We start from the raw sequence: 15,426 nt of genomic DNA on the forward strand, positions 1-15,426 counted from the left end.
AAAAGTAGATTGAAACTATTATCCACAGTTTCTTTTATTTTTATTAAGGAAAATAAGAAACTGGCTGTTTTTTAGGACCTGGCATGGGACTATTTAAACTGCATATTCTGTCTAGAAAATGGACTTGGGGGCATTATAAATAAAATAATAAGTAACTATTGAGATAACATGAAATGGTCTAGCAGAACTAGAGAAATGCTAAATGTTTGCAATATTCCGTAAACATTCCCCCTCCCTTCCCAAGAACAGAATGCATAATATTGGGCATTTTAACATTTCTTAGCTATGTGTGAGAGAGAAGCTTTTTTCCCCTATGCCAGGCTTAGATTCCATATATCCATAAAGTGCTAGTGATTATGCTATTCAATTACAAAGCATGGAATCACAAATAATGAGGCTGTTTTTTAATAGCATCCTTCTCTAAAATACTTTACTTAAAGAGATAAGTAAAACAATTTTATGCCATAGTATTCGGGGGGGAGGGTCAAGGACCATTATTTAGAAATGTAATTTAGAGAAAGCTTATTTGAATTTTAGAGTGGATTTTAAAAGGGGAGGGGAGGGGAAAGGGGGAAGGAAAGGGGGAAAGGGAAAGATAGGAAAGGAAAGGAAAGGAAAGGAAAGGAAAGGAAAGGAAAGGAAAGGAAAGGAAAGGAAAGGAAAGGAAAGGAAAGGAAAGGAAAGGAAAGGAAAGGAAAGGAAAGGAAAGGAAACCCTGTATGTATAAATGACACCATTTGTTAGAGTATTTCCATAATCACTGAAGGAAAAAAAACACAATATTATTGTTGGAGAAATAAAAAGATAGTCTTAATAATGGCAAATAGCAAGGAATAAATGTATGCATTAGTTCATTCATTTATCCAGTTGTGTTGCATTTATTTATTTATTTATTTATTTAGCAATAGAACTCCCAGTCTCCTGATGATTGGCCCAAAGTCACCCAGCTGACTTTCATGGCTAAGGCAGAACTAGAACTCCCAGTGTCTTGATGATTGGCCTAAAGTCACCCACTGGCTTCCATGGCTAAGGCAGGACTAGAACTCCTAGTCCCCTGGTGATTGGCCCAAAGTCACTCACTGGCCTTCATGGCTAAGGCAGGACTAGAACTCCCAGTCACCTGGGGATTGACCCAAAGACACCCACTGGCTTCCATGGCTAAGGCAGGACTAGAACTAACAGCCTCTCTCTTTTTAAACTGGTGCCTGATGCCAGTGCCAACTACATCCATAACTCGACACCCAACATTGAATTTTCATTCTGTATGCTATGGATCAAACCAGCATAAAGATCTGCCAAACTTTGAACTTTTTATTTTAACATGGAATCAAGAAGGTTAAAGAATGTTCTGAGATTAAGATATATTCCACTTTTAATGGCTTCTAGAGTTCTATCTGAGCCTTCCCCCTCTGGTACCCCTTGGTTAGAAATTCCAAGTCCCAAATTTATTTTGAATGCTTTTCTTGTTTTGTATGTTTTTTTAATTAATTGTTTGTATAGTTTTCAATTTGTAAGCCATCAAAAGTCATTGCTTGAGATGGGCAGCTATAAAAATTGAGTGAAGAAAGAAAGAAAGAAAGAAAGAAAGAAAGAAAGAAAGAAAGAAAGAAAGAAAGAAAGAAAGAAAGAAAGAAAGAAAGAAAGAAGATTTTTATGGGGATTATGGGGACTTTACTCCAGTACATCTGCAAAGTTCCATGTTGAGAAAGACATACAGTACCTACATTCTTCACTATGCTAAAGGCAAAAATAGAACTTTCCATATTCTGGAGTCTGCAAATGTTGCACATTGACATGCAATAATAAGAATGGAGTGGAGTGGAGTGGAATATAGAAGAGAAGAGAAGACAGAAGAGAAGAGAAGGGAAGGGAAAGGAAGGGAAAGGAAGGGAAGGGAAGAGAAGAGAAGAGAAGAGAAGAGAAGAGAAGAGAAGAGAAGAGAAGAGAGAAGAGAAGAGAAAATAATAGAAGAAAAAAATAGACTAGACTAGACTAGACTAGACTAGACTAGACTAGACTAGACTAGACTAGACTAGACTAGACTAGACTAGACTAGAATAGAATAGAATAGAATAGAATAGAATAGAATAGAATAGAATAGAATCACAGGGTTGCCCATGGCAGGAGCTCTTATATAGAAAAGCCTTTTCTTGAAATTCTCCAGCAATGGAGCATCCACAGCTCTGGGAGGCAAGTTGCTCCATGGATTAATTTTTCTCACTGTCAGGAAATTTCTCCTTCGTTCCAGGTTGGATCGTTCTTGAACAAGCTTCCACCCACTGCTTCTTGTTCTGTCCTCTGGTGCTTTCAAGAACAAGTCAACACCTCTTTTCTGTGGCAGCCCCTCATGTACCCAAAGCCAGCGATCGTATCAAACTCTTTCGCTGAGGCCGCAGAATGTATTTCCTACAAATGTTCATTGTGTCACAGCACCAGAATGCAATGAGAAAACAGCTAATTTTATGTCTCCCTAGCACAAATGATTTTGCTTCTTAAATTTGAGGTGAAGATTTAGAAGCATCCTCGAGCGTTTTTTTTTTCATTCAGTTGCTTTCATTTTGCATGCAGGCAAGGCAGAGTGACGCAGAATAATCCCTTGTTCCAAAGAGCACACATAAAAACAATATTGCCTAGATTTTTTTTCAATGTGAGGACTTTATGCTGGCTTTTATTTAAACAAGCTGGCTAAACTGCTCCTGGGTGTACCATTAGGTAAAGGTTCCCCTAGCACATAAGTGCTAGTTGTTCCCAACTCTAGGGGGTGGTGCTCATCTCCGTTTCAAAGTCGAAGAGCCAGTGCTGTCCAAAGACGTCTCCATGGTATTTGGCCGGCATGACTCAACGCCAAAGGCGCACGGAACACTATTACCTTCCCACCAAAGATGGTCCCTATTTTTCTACTTGCATTTTTTATGTGCTTTCGAACTGCTAGGTTGGCAGAAGCTGGGACAAATAATGGGAGCTCACCCCATTACACAGCACTAGGGATTCGAACCGCTGAACTGCCGACCTTTCGATCAACAAGCTCAGCATCTTAGCCACTGAGCCGCCACGTCCCCTATGGGTGTACCATAATAGGAGGTCAATTCAATCCCAGTAATATTAGCTAGCATTCCCACAAACTGGTCCAGTCAGCATTGCCGATTAATTTTGATGAATTAATGCATTATATGCAAGTGATGCTTCTATAATATTGTTGTTCTTAGCTCTACTAATCTTGTATTAAAAACAAAATGCAATGGCAGAGCACTTCTGTACAATTGCTAAGAAAATTATATGGTGCTCAAATTGATGGGGTCTCTGCTTTTTTATTGAAAAAAAACCACAGCTACGTTAACCATAAGAGAATCTTAGAGTTACAAAAACTCAAGAGTTACTTCTGAATAGAGAAGAGTAAGATTGGATAAAAGAACCTTAACAGTTGTCTACGGAGATTCTCAATCATCCAGGTCATGGTTGTCCCAAAGATGCTTTTTCAAGAGGCAACTGGACTTTCTTTTTCCTTGAAGACATTTCACTTCTCATCTTCTTCAGCCCTGACTGGATGGTGGGGAATGGAAGGATTTATATTCCTTGCAGACATTTGCATTCTTATGGACAGTCGTTGAGGCCACTTGGAGGTTTGACTGGGCCACTTGAGTAGTGCAAATAGGTGTGGAGCCTCCTTGGAACTGCTGAAAGGACTGTGTTGTAGAGCTGTGCTTTCTGTGCAAAAATGGTTCTTGTAGTCTTAAGGTGACCAACTTTTTTACAATGAGAAGGAGGACACAAATAAATTGAAGAAAAAATATCGTAAATAAAAGAAACATTTTATTCATTGCAACAATAATACAGAATACACTATAATATGATGAATGCATAATAAAAAATCGTAACAATAACATTTTATATTGTAATTATGCTTACATGCCTATTAATTATTATTTAAATGAGTCCTTTTCCATAGAATGAATATTTTTTGTCAATGTATCATCTTCTAACAATATATTGGAAATATCTCAACAAGAAATATCCTTCATATTGAATTTTACGGCAAGTGCTGCAGCTAGAGTATCAACATCCAATCTCGATTTCTCACTTTTCCAAAAATCATTAGCAATTGAAAAAACCCTTTCAACTGCTGCATTAGTTCCACGACAGCACACTGTAAATTAAACAAGAATAAATAAATTTTCACATGGAATATGCTCATTTTTGAAATGGCTGAATATTTCCACCCATCTTTTTTATCAATTTCAACTTGTTTATTTTTCCATTGTATTAATTTTTCAAAATTTAAAAATACATTCAGTCTTCTAATTTCTTCAAAGAGACAATTGTTGTCTCTTTTAATGTCTGGCATTTCTTTAGATAAAAACTCAACACAAGATTCAATATCTGTACAATATACTTGCGATGAAGTCAAGAAACACGGTTGAAAACTGTTATTTCCTGTGAAGTTTGTTTCAGACCATTCTTCGATATATTGAAAACATGTTTGGTAAAAATTCTGCACTTCTCTGATAAACTTTTCCGTTATGCCCGGATTTGATTCCTCTAAGTATGACAATTTTCTTTTTATAACTAAAGGAAGAGATTTTTCTTCAAATCGAGTTTTATATTGAAGGATAAAGTCATTCAAAATAAGACTAACTTCTGTAGCTGAAATGTGTTCACCTTCAATCTTTTGAATCGTTTTGTGAAAAAGATGCTTGATTATGTACAAAATACATTAATATCTCAGATATTTCATTACTGAAAAACAATTCCAGGATTTTTTGTCTAAACTTAAAAAATATGAACAGAGAAGCTCAAATAATTGTAGAACACACTCTATAGCATTTTTTTCTGGAAATTTTCAATGAAAAGCGAAACGTCAAAGTCCTTCCACCGTAACCCTGTTGAAAAAGTTTGGGACTTAACAGTGGTCCTGTTCAGTGATGGGATTCAGCCGGTTCGGGACAATTCGGGCAAACTAGTAGTTAAATTGCTGGCTGGCTCCGCCCCTCACCTCTCCACCCCTTCCAGGAGTCCCCACGCTCCCGATTTTGGCTTCTAGGTAAGTGCAGCGAGGCCTCCTAGGCCCAAAATGGGGCGCACGGGGGTTACTTCTCCGCCCGCGGCCCATTTGTGCTCCCAGGGGGGTGCAGGAGGCTGAGTGCTGCCTGTCACACTCCTAGCCATGCCTACCATGGCCACGCCCACCCAACCGGTCATTAGGACAGAGAACCGGTTGTTAAATTATTTGAATCCCACCACTGGTCCTGTAGTACCACTACAATGAGCCAAAATTTCCAAGGCAGTTGTTAACTGAATCATGTCCCATTTTACAATCTTTTTTGCCACAGTTGTTAAGCAAATCACTACAGTGAATCATGCAGTCAGAAAGCAAATCTGGCTTTCCCCATTGACTTTGCCTGCCAGGAATTTCCTAAAAAGGTTGCAAATGACAGTCCCACCCAAAGATACTGCGGCCATTGTCAATACATGCTGGTTACTAAGCATCCAAATTTCAATCATGTGACTATGGGGATGCTGTATGAGAACAGGCTATAAGTCACTTTTTTCAGTGCCATTGTAATGGTCATTAATTAGGACTAATGGTCATTAAATTGTTGTAAGTAAGGACTACCTGGATCTCAAACTTGCAAACTGGGATGAATGTGCACAGTGACCATCATTCTAAGTTAATCTTCCCCAGCCTGGCACCTTGAAAATTCCCAACTTCCATTCAGGCTGACTGAAACTCTGGGAGAACTGTAGGCTGTGTCCATACAGCAAGTTTACCTGAGCCAGGTAAAGCTGTCAAAGTATGTATTTTGCATTTGCACAGTGTGTGTAGATCCTTTAATTTAACTTGTGTTTATTTTTGGCTTTGTTAATTATGAACTTGTGGGTCACTTATGTTGTGCTAAGATGGAAATAACTCTGTTAACGAATACAACCTAAAATGTACATCTTCTCCACTGGAAAGCTTCATCTTAAGATCTAGATCATTAGTACGGTAGATGCCAAAATATTGTCGCATGTTATCACAATGGCAGCACACAAGTGATGCCACTTTCCCCTTTGCTTCTCCCCTCCAAAGAGTGACTAGATATAAAGACGTTTGAGGTTCTGGATTTTCAATTTTGGAAATGAAAAGTAACAAGGAGGATGCCCTTAGGTCAGGGGTGTCAAATTTAAGGCCCGGGGGCCAAATCCAGCCCTCAGAGTGCTTAGATCAGGCCCACTGGGCCACTCTGGAAACAGCAAAGGACCGGCACCACAAGCTTTGTGGTGCCTCTGCCAGTGAAAATGGAGCTTGGGAGGGCCATGCGCTGCCCTCACGAGCTCCATTTTTGCTGGCAGAGGATTGCAGGAGGCCGTTGCAGCCGAAAACGGAGCTCGGAAGCCTGTTTTCGCTGGCAGAGGGTTCAGACCACCAGAGCGCCCCCGACATGAGTGACATCGAGCTGGCCCCGCCACACACCCCAGGCCCCCCAGGTCAAACACAACCCTGACGTGGCCCTCAATGAAATCGAGCTTGACACCCCTGCCTTAGGCTAAAGGAATTGTTTCTCCCATTCTGTTTCTTCCATGTTTCATAATTGTTTGTTTGGTTCCCTTCTCCCTAGTCAGACACAGAGTTTTGGGACAAGATGCAGGCAGAGTGGGAAGAAATGGCTCGCAGAAAGTGGATTTCAGACAGCCAAGAAACACGAGGACAAGTGGCTGTCTCCATTAATGAGAAGGTAACCTGGGATTGTAGAAGAACAGTGAAGAACATCTTTATGGTAGTCCCAGATCAGTAAAAGGCAAATTTGCACATCATCCCATAGGACCTGGTTGTCTAAAGGACCATCTATCCCAGTAGTTTCTAGGATCTCATGCAGTTGGCATGCTCTGAATTAAAAATGGCCACCTTTTGAGACCCAGAAAATGGGCCTTCTCTTCAAGGCACCTATGCTGTGGAACACTTTCTCCCATGAGATTACCTCCTATCATGGATCTATTTCAATTAACCCCTTTCTATGGGTCATGGTGGCTTACATGGTTAGGATGCTGGGGTGGAGGTTAGCAGGCCCACATTCGAGACCTGAGTGCTGCCATGGAGCGGGGTTGAACTCCCGTCCTTCGTTCCAGCTCCTGCTGGGGACATGAAACTGAGCCTCCGCCTAATCCTTTCAACCCGGAAGCGTCTCAGTGTTTCTGACACAAGTGCAAGCCCCTTTTTAATATTGTAAGTTGAGGAAGTAGAAAAAGAAAGAAGGAGATGCACTGTGTGCAATTCCGGTTACAGTTTGTACTGTAGCTTATTTGATACATAAAATATTTTCAGAAGCAAAAAAAAAAAAAAAATCACCTTGTTGGTCATACGAATTCTCTTAGTCCCATTGCTGAAAATAAGCCACTGCATAAAATAATGTGTAGGCTGTTCAGACACCTACCAAAAACACCTTCATGGATAAATGAAATAAATGATTTGATTTTAAGGTAGTCAAATAATTTTACTCCCAGTCTCACTGAGACGTTCTTGTGAATAGATCTCCATAAGATTGTGTGGATAGTTTTCTATATAAGTGTCCCTATCTAACTGCCAACACTTTAATTTTCTTTTTCAGGGTTATTACTTCCACACTGAAAATCCCTTCAAAGATTGGCCTGGTGCTTTTGAAGAGGGACTAAAAAAATTGAGGGAAGGAGACTTGCCCCTCACCATCCTATACTTGGAGGCAGCTATTCTCCAAGACCCACATGATGCTGAGGTATCTACCTTGTTGAATATCTGGAACTAGTTAAAATTCCCTTCAGAGACTTTTATCAGTTGTGAAGAAATAGCTTTGGGCTTCTTGGTGCTCTCTGAGCTTGGTTGTTTGCTTGCAGACCTTTACTTACCCAACTAGGTAACATCATCAGTGTGATTGAGTGTGGGGTTCGCTCTCTGTTGATATACATTAGCTTGCCCCTCCAAATCCTTGAGTCCAGTTGGAATTGGCATCTTCCTGATTAGTTCTGAAGTTGACATTCAGGATTTAGAATGAAGGGGATGATATGGTGGAATGTAGTCTGGATTCCCAGAAAGGAGGAGCTGCATGTCAGAGGAGCAAGAGACAGCGAAGTTTAGGTGGTTTGTGTGGGAGAAAGAGAGTGAAGGAAGCTCCTCTCTAAGAGCTCCCAGTGTATATGTTTAATGGTCCAAGTAGTCTGCTTTAAGGGACCCGGTGGCTCAGTAGCTAAAGTGCTGAGTTTGTTGATCAAAAGGTCGGCAGTTCAGTGGTTCAAATCCCTAGTGCTGCGTAATGGGGTGAGCTCCCATTACTAGTCCCAGGTTCTGCCAACCTAGCAGTTCGAAAGGACGTAAAAAAATGCAAGTAGAAAAATAGGGACCACTTTGGTGGGAAGGTAACAGCGTTCCATGCGCCTTTGGCATTTAGTCATGCCGGCCACATGACCACAGAGACGTCTTCGGACAGCGCTGGCTCTTCGGCTTTGAAACAGAGATGAGCACCACCCCCTAAAGTCGGAACGACTAGCACATATGTGCGAGGGGAACCTTTACCTTTACCTTAGCCTGCTTTAGTTTAGCAAGATTTCTGTCTGTAGGTCAGGAACAATAAAGGAAACTGCTTAAAGCCCAGTGTGTCTTTCTTGATTTTTGACATCAATCTTGCCAGACTAAAGCAGACTTTTTTGCAGCCTTGCTTTTTTAAAATAAAGACCTACATGACATTCATAACAAAATAATTTCCCAGAGTTTATTATGCTGATACCTAGCATGGTATAATGCTCAAACTTCCCATTTTGCAGGCCTGGCAGTTTCTTGGAATAACCCAAGCAGAAAATGAAAATGAACAGGGAGCCATAGTTGCCCTCCAACGGTAAGTGACGCTAATGACTGTTGGTTTTATGTGCCCAGTGGGTATCCAAATGGTTGCCTTATTGCTTTCAGAGGGAAAAAGGGAGTTTCTGTAAATCATGGACATATCTTTAGGGGACTGGAAGCTAAAACATATGAAAACAGTTGCTGGAATTGGATACATGTAGCTTAATGAAAAGAAAGATTAGGGGTGATATGATAGAGGTGTCCCAATATCTAAGGGGCTGCCACAAAGAAGACTGGGTCAGCCTATTCTCCAAAGCACCCGAAGGCAGGACGAGAAGTAACAAATGGAAGCTTATAAAAGAGAGAACCAACCTAGAACTAAGGAGGAATTTCCTGGCAGTTAGAACAATTAACCAGTGGAATGACTTGACTTGAAGAATGACTTCAATTGATGATATGGACATCAGTTCAACGGCTCCTTTGTGAGATGCCAAACTGCTTGGTACTACTGCTCCACTCACATCTTAACAAGAAACTGCTAGGAGAGGTTATCTCAGTGGTGAAATCCAAATTTTTTTACTACCGGTTCTGTGGGCATGGCTTGGTGGGCATGGCATGGCTTGGTGAGCGTGGCTTGGTGGGCGTGGCAGGGAAAGGATACTGTAAAATCTCCATTTCCACCCCATTCCAGGGGACGGTTACTGCAAAATCCCCATTTCCTCCCAATCAGCTGGGACTCGGGAGGCAGAGAATAGATGGGGGCGGGGCCAGTCAGAGGTGGCATTTACCGGTTCTACAAACTACTCAAAATTTCCACTATCAGTTCTCCAGAACTGGTCAGAACCTGCTGAAACCCACTTCTGACATGTATGTTGTCAGGTTTCGGTGTCGTCTCAAATAAATTGCATTTCCAAACAAATAGTCTTTGATGAAATCTTTCATTTATTAAGCACGACAATCTGTTCCCAACTACGTCGTAGCCAACACTGACTTCCTGACCCCAAACCTTCCCTTTCTGTTCCCCAATTCTCTGCGTCTCATTGGCCATCTTCCAAATCAGTCTCCCCTATCTACTACTTCAGCTCCAGGAATGTCCCCCCTCCCATCCCATCTCCTAGGGGATATTATCTTCAGGGAAAATAAGTAGGTGAAAAGTCAAGCGTCCCCTTGACAGCTGCCCCCTCTTCTCCTCCTTATGTCAGCACTGGAACGAATGTAGTTTGGAGTGCTGACATATGTCTATATAGAGAAATCTTGTATATAAACCAGTTTGTAATGACAAAAACTCTGTGTCCTCTATTTTGCTCCTGGGTTACCTCAAGATAGCGGTCGCGCTGTAAACACTCTGACACAGTTATGGTTCCTATGGAGCAAGAGGTGATAGTAAGCCCAAGCCTTCAGCCCACTGAGAACCATTGTTGTGGTCCGCCAGCAGCCTGCGGACCTGGCAGCAGAGTCGGACAGTGAGGAGGCTGGGGAGGAAAATGGGCCAGTCCTGGAGTCAGGGGAAGGTCTGGACGAGAGCTCTGTGTCGGAGGCAGAGATGGGGTCAGGGCCATCTGGGAGCGATGCACAGACTCCGGAGCCTCCAGAGGCGGATAGCAGAGAAGCAGAGGAACAGGAGGAGCTTGTTCCTAGTGCATGCACGCGAAGAGCTGCCAGAAGGCAAGAGCAGCTGAAGCAAAAAGGACAACTCGGGAGTAAGGCCAGACGATGATTGGCCACTCCCATAAGGCTTAAAAGAGCAGCAACAAGCCGTTGGGTTTTTTGTAGGAAAGCAACATTGATTCCAGTGCTTCTTGTCAGCGTCTCTTGAACTTTGTGGGGGGGTTTGCCAAGAAAAGACTTAGGCGGGTTGCCAAGGACATCAGAGTTTGGTGATAAGGCCGTAGGACTGGTTATAAAGAATTTGTTTTGGACTAAGCTGAGAATGAATTAATTCTCAGCTGTTTTAATAAGATAAGTTTCTTCAGGACTGAATTGTGTTCGGTAATCACTACGTGGACCTCGGTCACAACAACCATCTGCTTAACGAAGTTTCCTTTTTCCTCCGCTCAGGTGCTTAGAGCTTCAGCCAAACAACTTGAAAGCTCTCATGGCCTTAGCTGTGAGCTTCACAAACACTGGCCACCAGCAGGAGGCCTGTGAAGTCTTAAGAGGCTGGATCAAACAGAATCCCAAGTACAGATTCCTCTTCAGAAGCAAGAAAGGCTCTCCAGCGTTGCCCAGGAGGATGTCAAAGACAGGCGATGAAAGGTAACAATAATCTCACATTAACCGATTTGCAAGCAAAATTTGGGACACTGAAACATCACCCAACTCAACCGGAATTTAAATCATGTTTTCCGTGAAAAAAGGAGGGAGACATGGGAGCAAATGAATTCTACCATCTGTTCTGAGGCCCAGGCCATTGTTTCATTGCTGTTCTGTTACACTACATTTAATCTCTACACTGTATTATTTCTAGTTCCCTGCTGGAAGAAGTGAAGGAGTTATTTCTTGAAGGAGCTCATCATAATGGCGAATTGATTGACCCAGACTTACAGACGGGGCTTGGAGTGCTCTTTCATCTGAATGGGGAATTTAACAGAGCAATAGATGCATTCAATGCTGCCCTCACTGTGCGCCCAGAGGTAAGTTCGGCACTTTAGTATTAAAATGTTTATTTCTATTGTCCAATGTCATTTAAACTATTAATTAGTGATCGCTTTAGCCACTAAGGTGCCTAAAGTGAATCATTAATTTCAAGAACCTTTTTAAAGAACCTTTAGCGCCTTAGTGGCGCAGCAGACTAAAGCAGACTAAAGTGCTGTTAAGTAACACCAGCTGCCTGCAATTACTGCAAGTTCAAAGTTCACCAGGCTCAAGGTTGACTCAGCCTTCCATCCTTTCGAGGTAGGTAAAATGAGGACCCGGATTGTGGGGGCAATAAGCTGACTTTGTATAAAAAAGAACACCGCTTGGGGGGTGGGGCGAAAGCCCTACTAAGCAGGTATATACAAAAGTATGAAGGCTATTGCTTAATGCATTGTAAGCCGCCCTGAGTCTCCGGAGAAGGGCGGCATATAAATCGAACCAAATAAATAAATAAATAACCCCACCCCAACGATGTCCTTGAAGTGATGTCCTGGTGCCTGGAGGCCGTGTGGATCTGGATGGGAAGGAACAGGCTCAGGCTCAACCCATCCAAGACTGAGTGGCTGTGGTTTCCGACGTCCCGATATAGTCAGTTGATGCCATTGCTGATTATCGGGGGCGAATCGCTGGCCCCCACGGAGAGGGCTCGCAACTTGGGCGTCCTCCTGGATTCACGGCTGTCTTTAGAAGAGCATTTGATGGCCGTGACCGGGAGGATTTTCCATCAGGTTCGCCTGATTCGCCAGTTGCGTCCCTTTCTGGATCGGGACTCCTTAAACATGGTCACTCATGCCCTCGTCACTTCCCGCCTGGACTACTGCAATGCTCTCTACATGGGGCTCCCCTTGAGGAGCACCCGGAGGCTCCAACTGGCGCAGAGTGCGGCCGCACGGGTGATTATGGGAGCGACGTGGCGGTCCCATGTAACACCTCTCCTGCGCGAGCTGCACTGGCTCCCGGTGGTCTTCCGGGTGTGCTTCAAGGTTTTGGTTACCACCTTTAGAGCGCTCCATGGCTTAGGGCCTGGTTATTTACAGGACCGCCTGCTGCCGCAAACGGCCTCCCACCGGCTGGTACGCTCTCACAGAGAAGGACTCCTCCGGGTGCCAAACAATGTCGGCTGGCGGTCCCCAGGGGGAGAGCCTTCTCTGTGGGGGCACCTACTATCTGGAATGAGCTCCCCCCGGAGATACGGAGGATCCCGGATCTACGCACCTTCTGCCGCGCTCTCAAGATCTTTTTATTTCACCAGGCTGGTCTGGCCTAACCTTTCCCATTTTATTTTAATGTAAATTTGTTCTTAACCTGGGGTTTTAAATTTGTCTTGGGCTAAATTGATTTAATTCGATTTTACTTCTGATCTTAAATTTTTGTATTCTATGTGTTTTATCCTGTGCCTGTTCACCGCCCTGAGTCCTTCGGGAGTACGGCGGTATACAAATTAAATAAAATTAAATTAAATGAATAAATAAATAAATAAATAAATAAATAAATAAATAAATAGTTTAACAGATTAACAGAGTTGGAAGGGACCTTGTAAGTCATCTAGTCCAACCCCCCACCCAAGCTGGAGACCCTACACCATTTCTGACAGATGGCAGTCCAGTCTCTTCTTGAAAGCTTCCAGTGATGAAGCTCCTAGAACTTCTGAAGCCAAACCGTTCCATTGGTTGATTGTTAGAAAAATTCTCCTTATTTCTAGGTTGAATCTCACCTTGTTCAGTTTCCATCCATTATTCTTTGTCTGGCCTTCAGGTGCTTTGGAAAATAGGTTGAACCTCCTCTCCTCTCTGTGACAGCCCCTCTCCCAATTCTGGCTTGCCTAACAAAAAAATTAGGAGTAAATCTCAGAAAATTATCTTGAATTCAGAATCAGACTAGAGCTGGAAGGGAACTTTGAGGCAGTGGTGAAATCTAAAATTTTTTACTACTGGTTCTATGGGCGTGGCTTGGTGGGGGAGTAATGTGACTGGGTGGGCGTGGCCAATTTTTTTTTTTACTTTTAAAACCATTTTTTACATGTAAAACCATGTAAAAAAATGCTTTCAAAAAGCTCTGACGATCCCAGCTGATTTGCCTGATCGGCAGAGACTTTTTTTCTTTTAAATGCCTCTGACGATCCAAGCTGAGTTGCCTGATCAGCAGGCAACTCAGCTGGGATCGTCAGAGCTTGGATTGTCAGAGTTTGGCTCGTCAGAGGCATTTAAAAGAAAAAAAGCCTCTGATGATCACGCGGCTCAGCTGGGCATGGGGGTGGGGGCAGGGATTTTTGCTACTGGTTCTCCGAACTGCCTGCCGCCATCGCTACCTACTCGCTCGAGTCGGTCCGAACCAGGAGCATTTCACCCCTGCTTTGAGGTCTTCTAATGCAGCCCTCCACCCAAACAGGAGATCCAGGGGTGAAATCCAGCAGGTTCTGACAGATTCTGGAGAACCAGTAGCGGAAATTTTGAGCAGTTCGGAGAACCGGCAGCGGAAATTTTGAGGAGTTCAGAGAACCGACAAATACCACCTCTGGCTGGCCCCAGGAGTGGGGAGGGAATGAAGATTTTGCAGTATCCTTCCCCTGCCATGCCTACCAAGCCACACCCACCAAGCCACACCCATAGAACCGGTAATAAAAAAAATTGGATTTCACCACTGAGGAGATCCTATACCATTTCAGACAATCTCAGAAAATTATCTGCCATACTGGTGAAAGGAGAAGACACTTACTGTTATCCATATTATACCTTCATTTGAGCAGAATGAACAAAAAAACAATCAAAGTATTTGATACACAAGTATTATACCTAAATTCTTGTTGTCTTGTCAGGATTATTCGTTGTGGAACCGTCTAGGTGCAACCTTAGCAAATGGTGATCGAAGCGAGGAAGCGGTAGAAGCCTACACTCGAGCATTAGAGATTCAACCTGGCTTTATCAGGTCTAGATACAATTTAGGAATCAGCTGCATCAACCTAGGTGCATATAGGTAAGTAGGTTCATATGAATTTTGGTTTGTGGAGATTCTCAGTCATCCAAGTCATGGGTGTCCCAAAGGTACTTTTTCAGGAGGCAACTGGTCTTGTTTTTTTTCTTTGAAGACATTTCGCTTCTCATCCAAGAAGCTTCTTCAGCTCCGACAGAATAGTGGGGAATGGAAGGATTTATACTCCTTGCAGACAGCTGGTCATTTGCATCCTTTTTAGAGGGTTGTTGAAGCACTTGGAGGTTTATCTGTGTCCTTAGGGTCACCTGAGGAGTGCTCTGACTATTTTGGTTGTTAAATATTGTGGAAACTGGGGATTCCTTTTGTACATCTTTTGTTGTTGTTTTGTTTTTCCTACCCTGTAGAGAGGCAGTGAGCAACTTCCTCACAGCTCTCAATCTGCAACGAAAGAGTCGGAATCAGCAACAGGTGTCTCAGCCGGTAATTTCAGGTAATATTTGGGCTGCTCTCCGGATTGCGTTGTCTATGATGGATCAGCCAGAACTCTTTCAGGCTGCTAATGTGGGTGATTTGGATGTGCTATTAAAAGCGTTCAACATCGAGTCTTAACTACAATCCCTCTCGGTCTTTCTCGCTCACATCTTCCAAATGAATCGTATAAATGCTCTCCCATAAGAGAAAATGTCCTTGCACTGGCAGCCTGAATAACAACAACCCCAACAGAAATTATTTGGACTTCTTTCCAGCGTGAAGGACCAGCAGATCCCATCAGATCTTCAGGGGGGATGGAAGGAAAAAAGACGTTCATAAGCACAACATTTTGTAAATACCCACCGGATGGGACTTGGATGTTCGTGACGGAATTAGGAGAGGAACAGCTATCTTGATAGCCTAACATCACTTTGAGAAACAACCTTGCTTGCATGTTCTCTACAACATCCATAGGTACAAAGAAAGGAAGGTTGCCTTACCATGCTACAGAGACTCAAGAGCACATAAACCAGGAACAAAGGGCAAGTTTTCTTTAAAGACTTCTAGGCCACCGGATTTGCTGCCCTTGACCCAGCGCATCA

The 15,426-nt window shown here is 43.0% G+C and overlaps 1 protein-coding gene across 1 annotated transcript in view; it reads left to right on the forward strand.

The window, feature by feature from the left end:
* The window catches only part of PEX5L (peroxisomal biogenesis factor 5 like), a 66,137-nt gene extending 51,175 nt beyond the window's left edge, over nucleotides 1–14,962 (forward strand). Inside the window, exons 8-14 of the mRNA XM_070945077.1 lie at nucleotides 6,597–6,713; nucleotides 7,584–7,727; nucleotides 8,770–8,840; nucleotides 10,844–11,041; nucleotides 11,253–11,418; nucleotides 14,238–14,395; nucleotides 14,758–14,962. Coding sequence (XP_070801178.1) covers nucleotides 6,597–6,713; nucleotides 7,584–7,727; nucleotides 8,770–8,840; nucleotides 10,844–11,041; nucleotides 11,253–11,418; nucleotides 14,238–14,395; nucleotides 14,758–14,962 — 1,059 coding nt within the window. The remainder of the gene's footprint in view (nucleotides 1–6,596; nucleotides 6,714–7,583; nucleotides 7,728–8,769; nucleotides 8,841–10,843; nucleotides 11,042–11,252; nucleotides 11,419–14,237; nucleotides 14,396–14,757) is intronic.
* The last annotated feature ends 464 nt before the right edge of the window (nucleotides 14,963–15,426 follow it).

Source organism: Pituophis catenifer, unplaced genomic scaffold, assembly GCF_029215685.1.
Source record: "Pituophis catenifer annectens isolate HBS135680 unplaced genomic scaffold, rPitCat1.0.hap2 SCAF_6, whole genome shotgun sequence".
NCBI classification, from domain to species: domain Eukaryota; kingdom Metazoa; phylum Chordata; class Lepidosauria; order Squamata; family Colubridae; genus Pituophis; species Pituophis catenifer.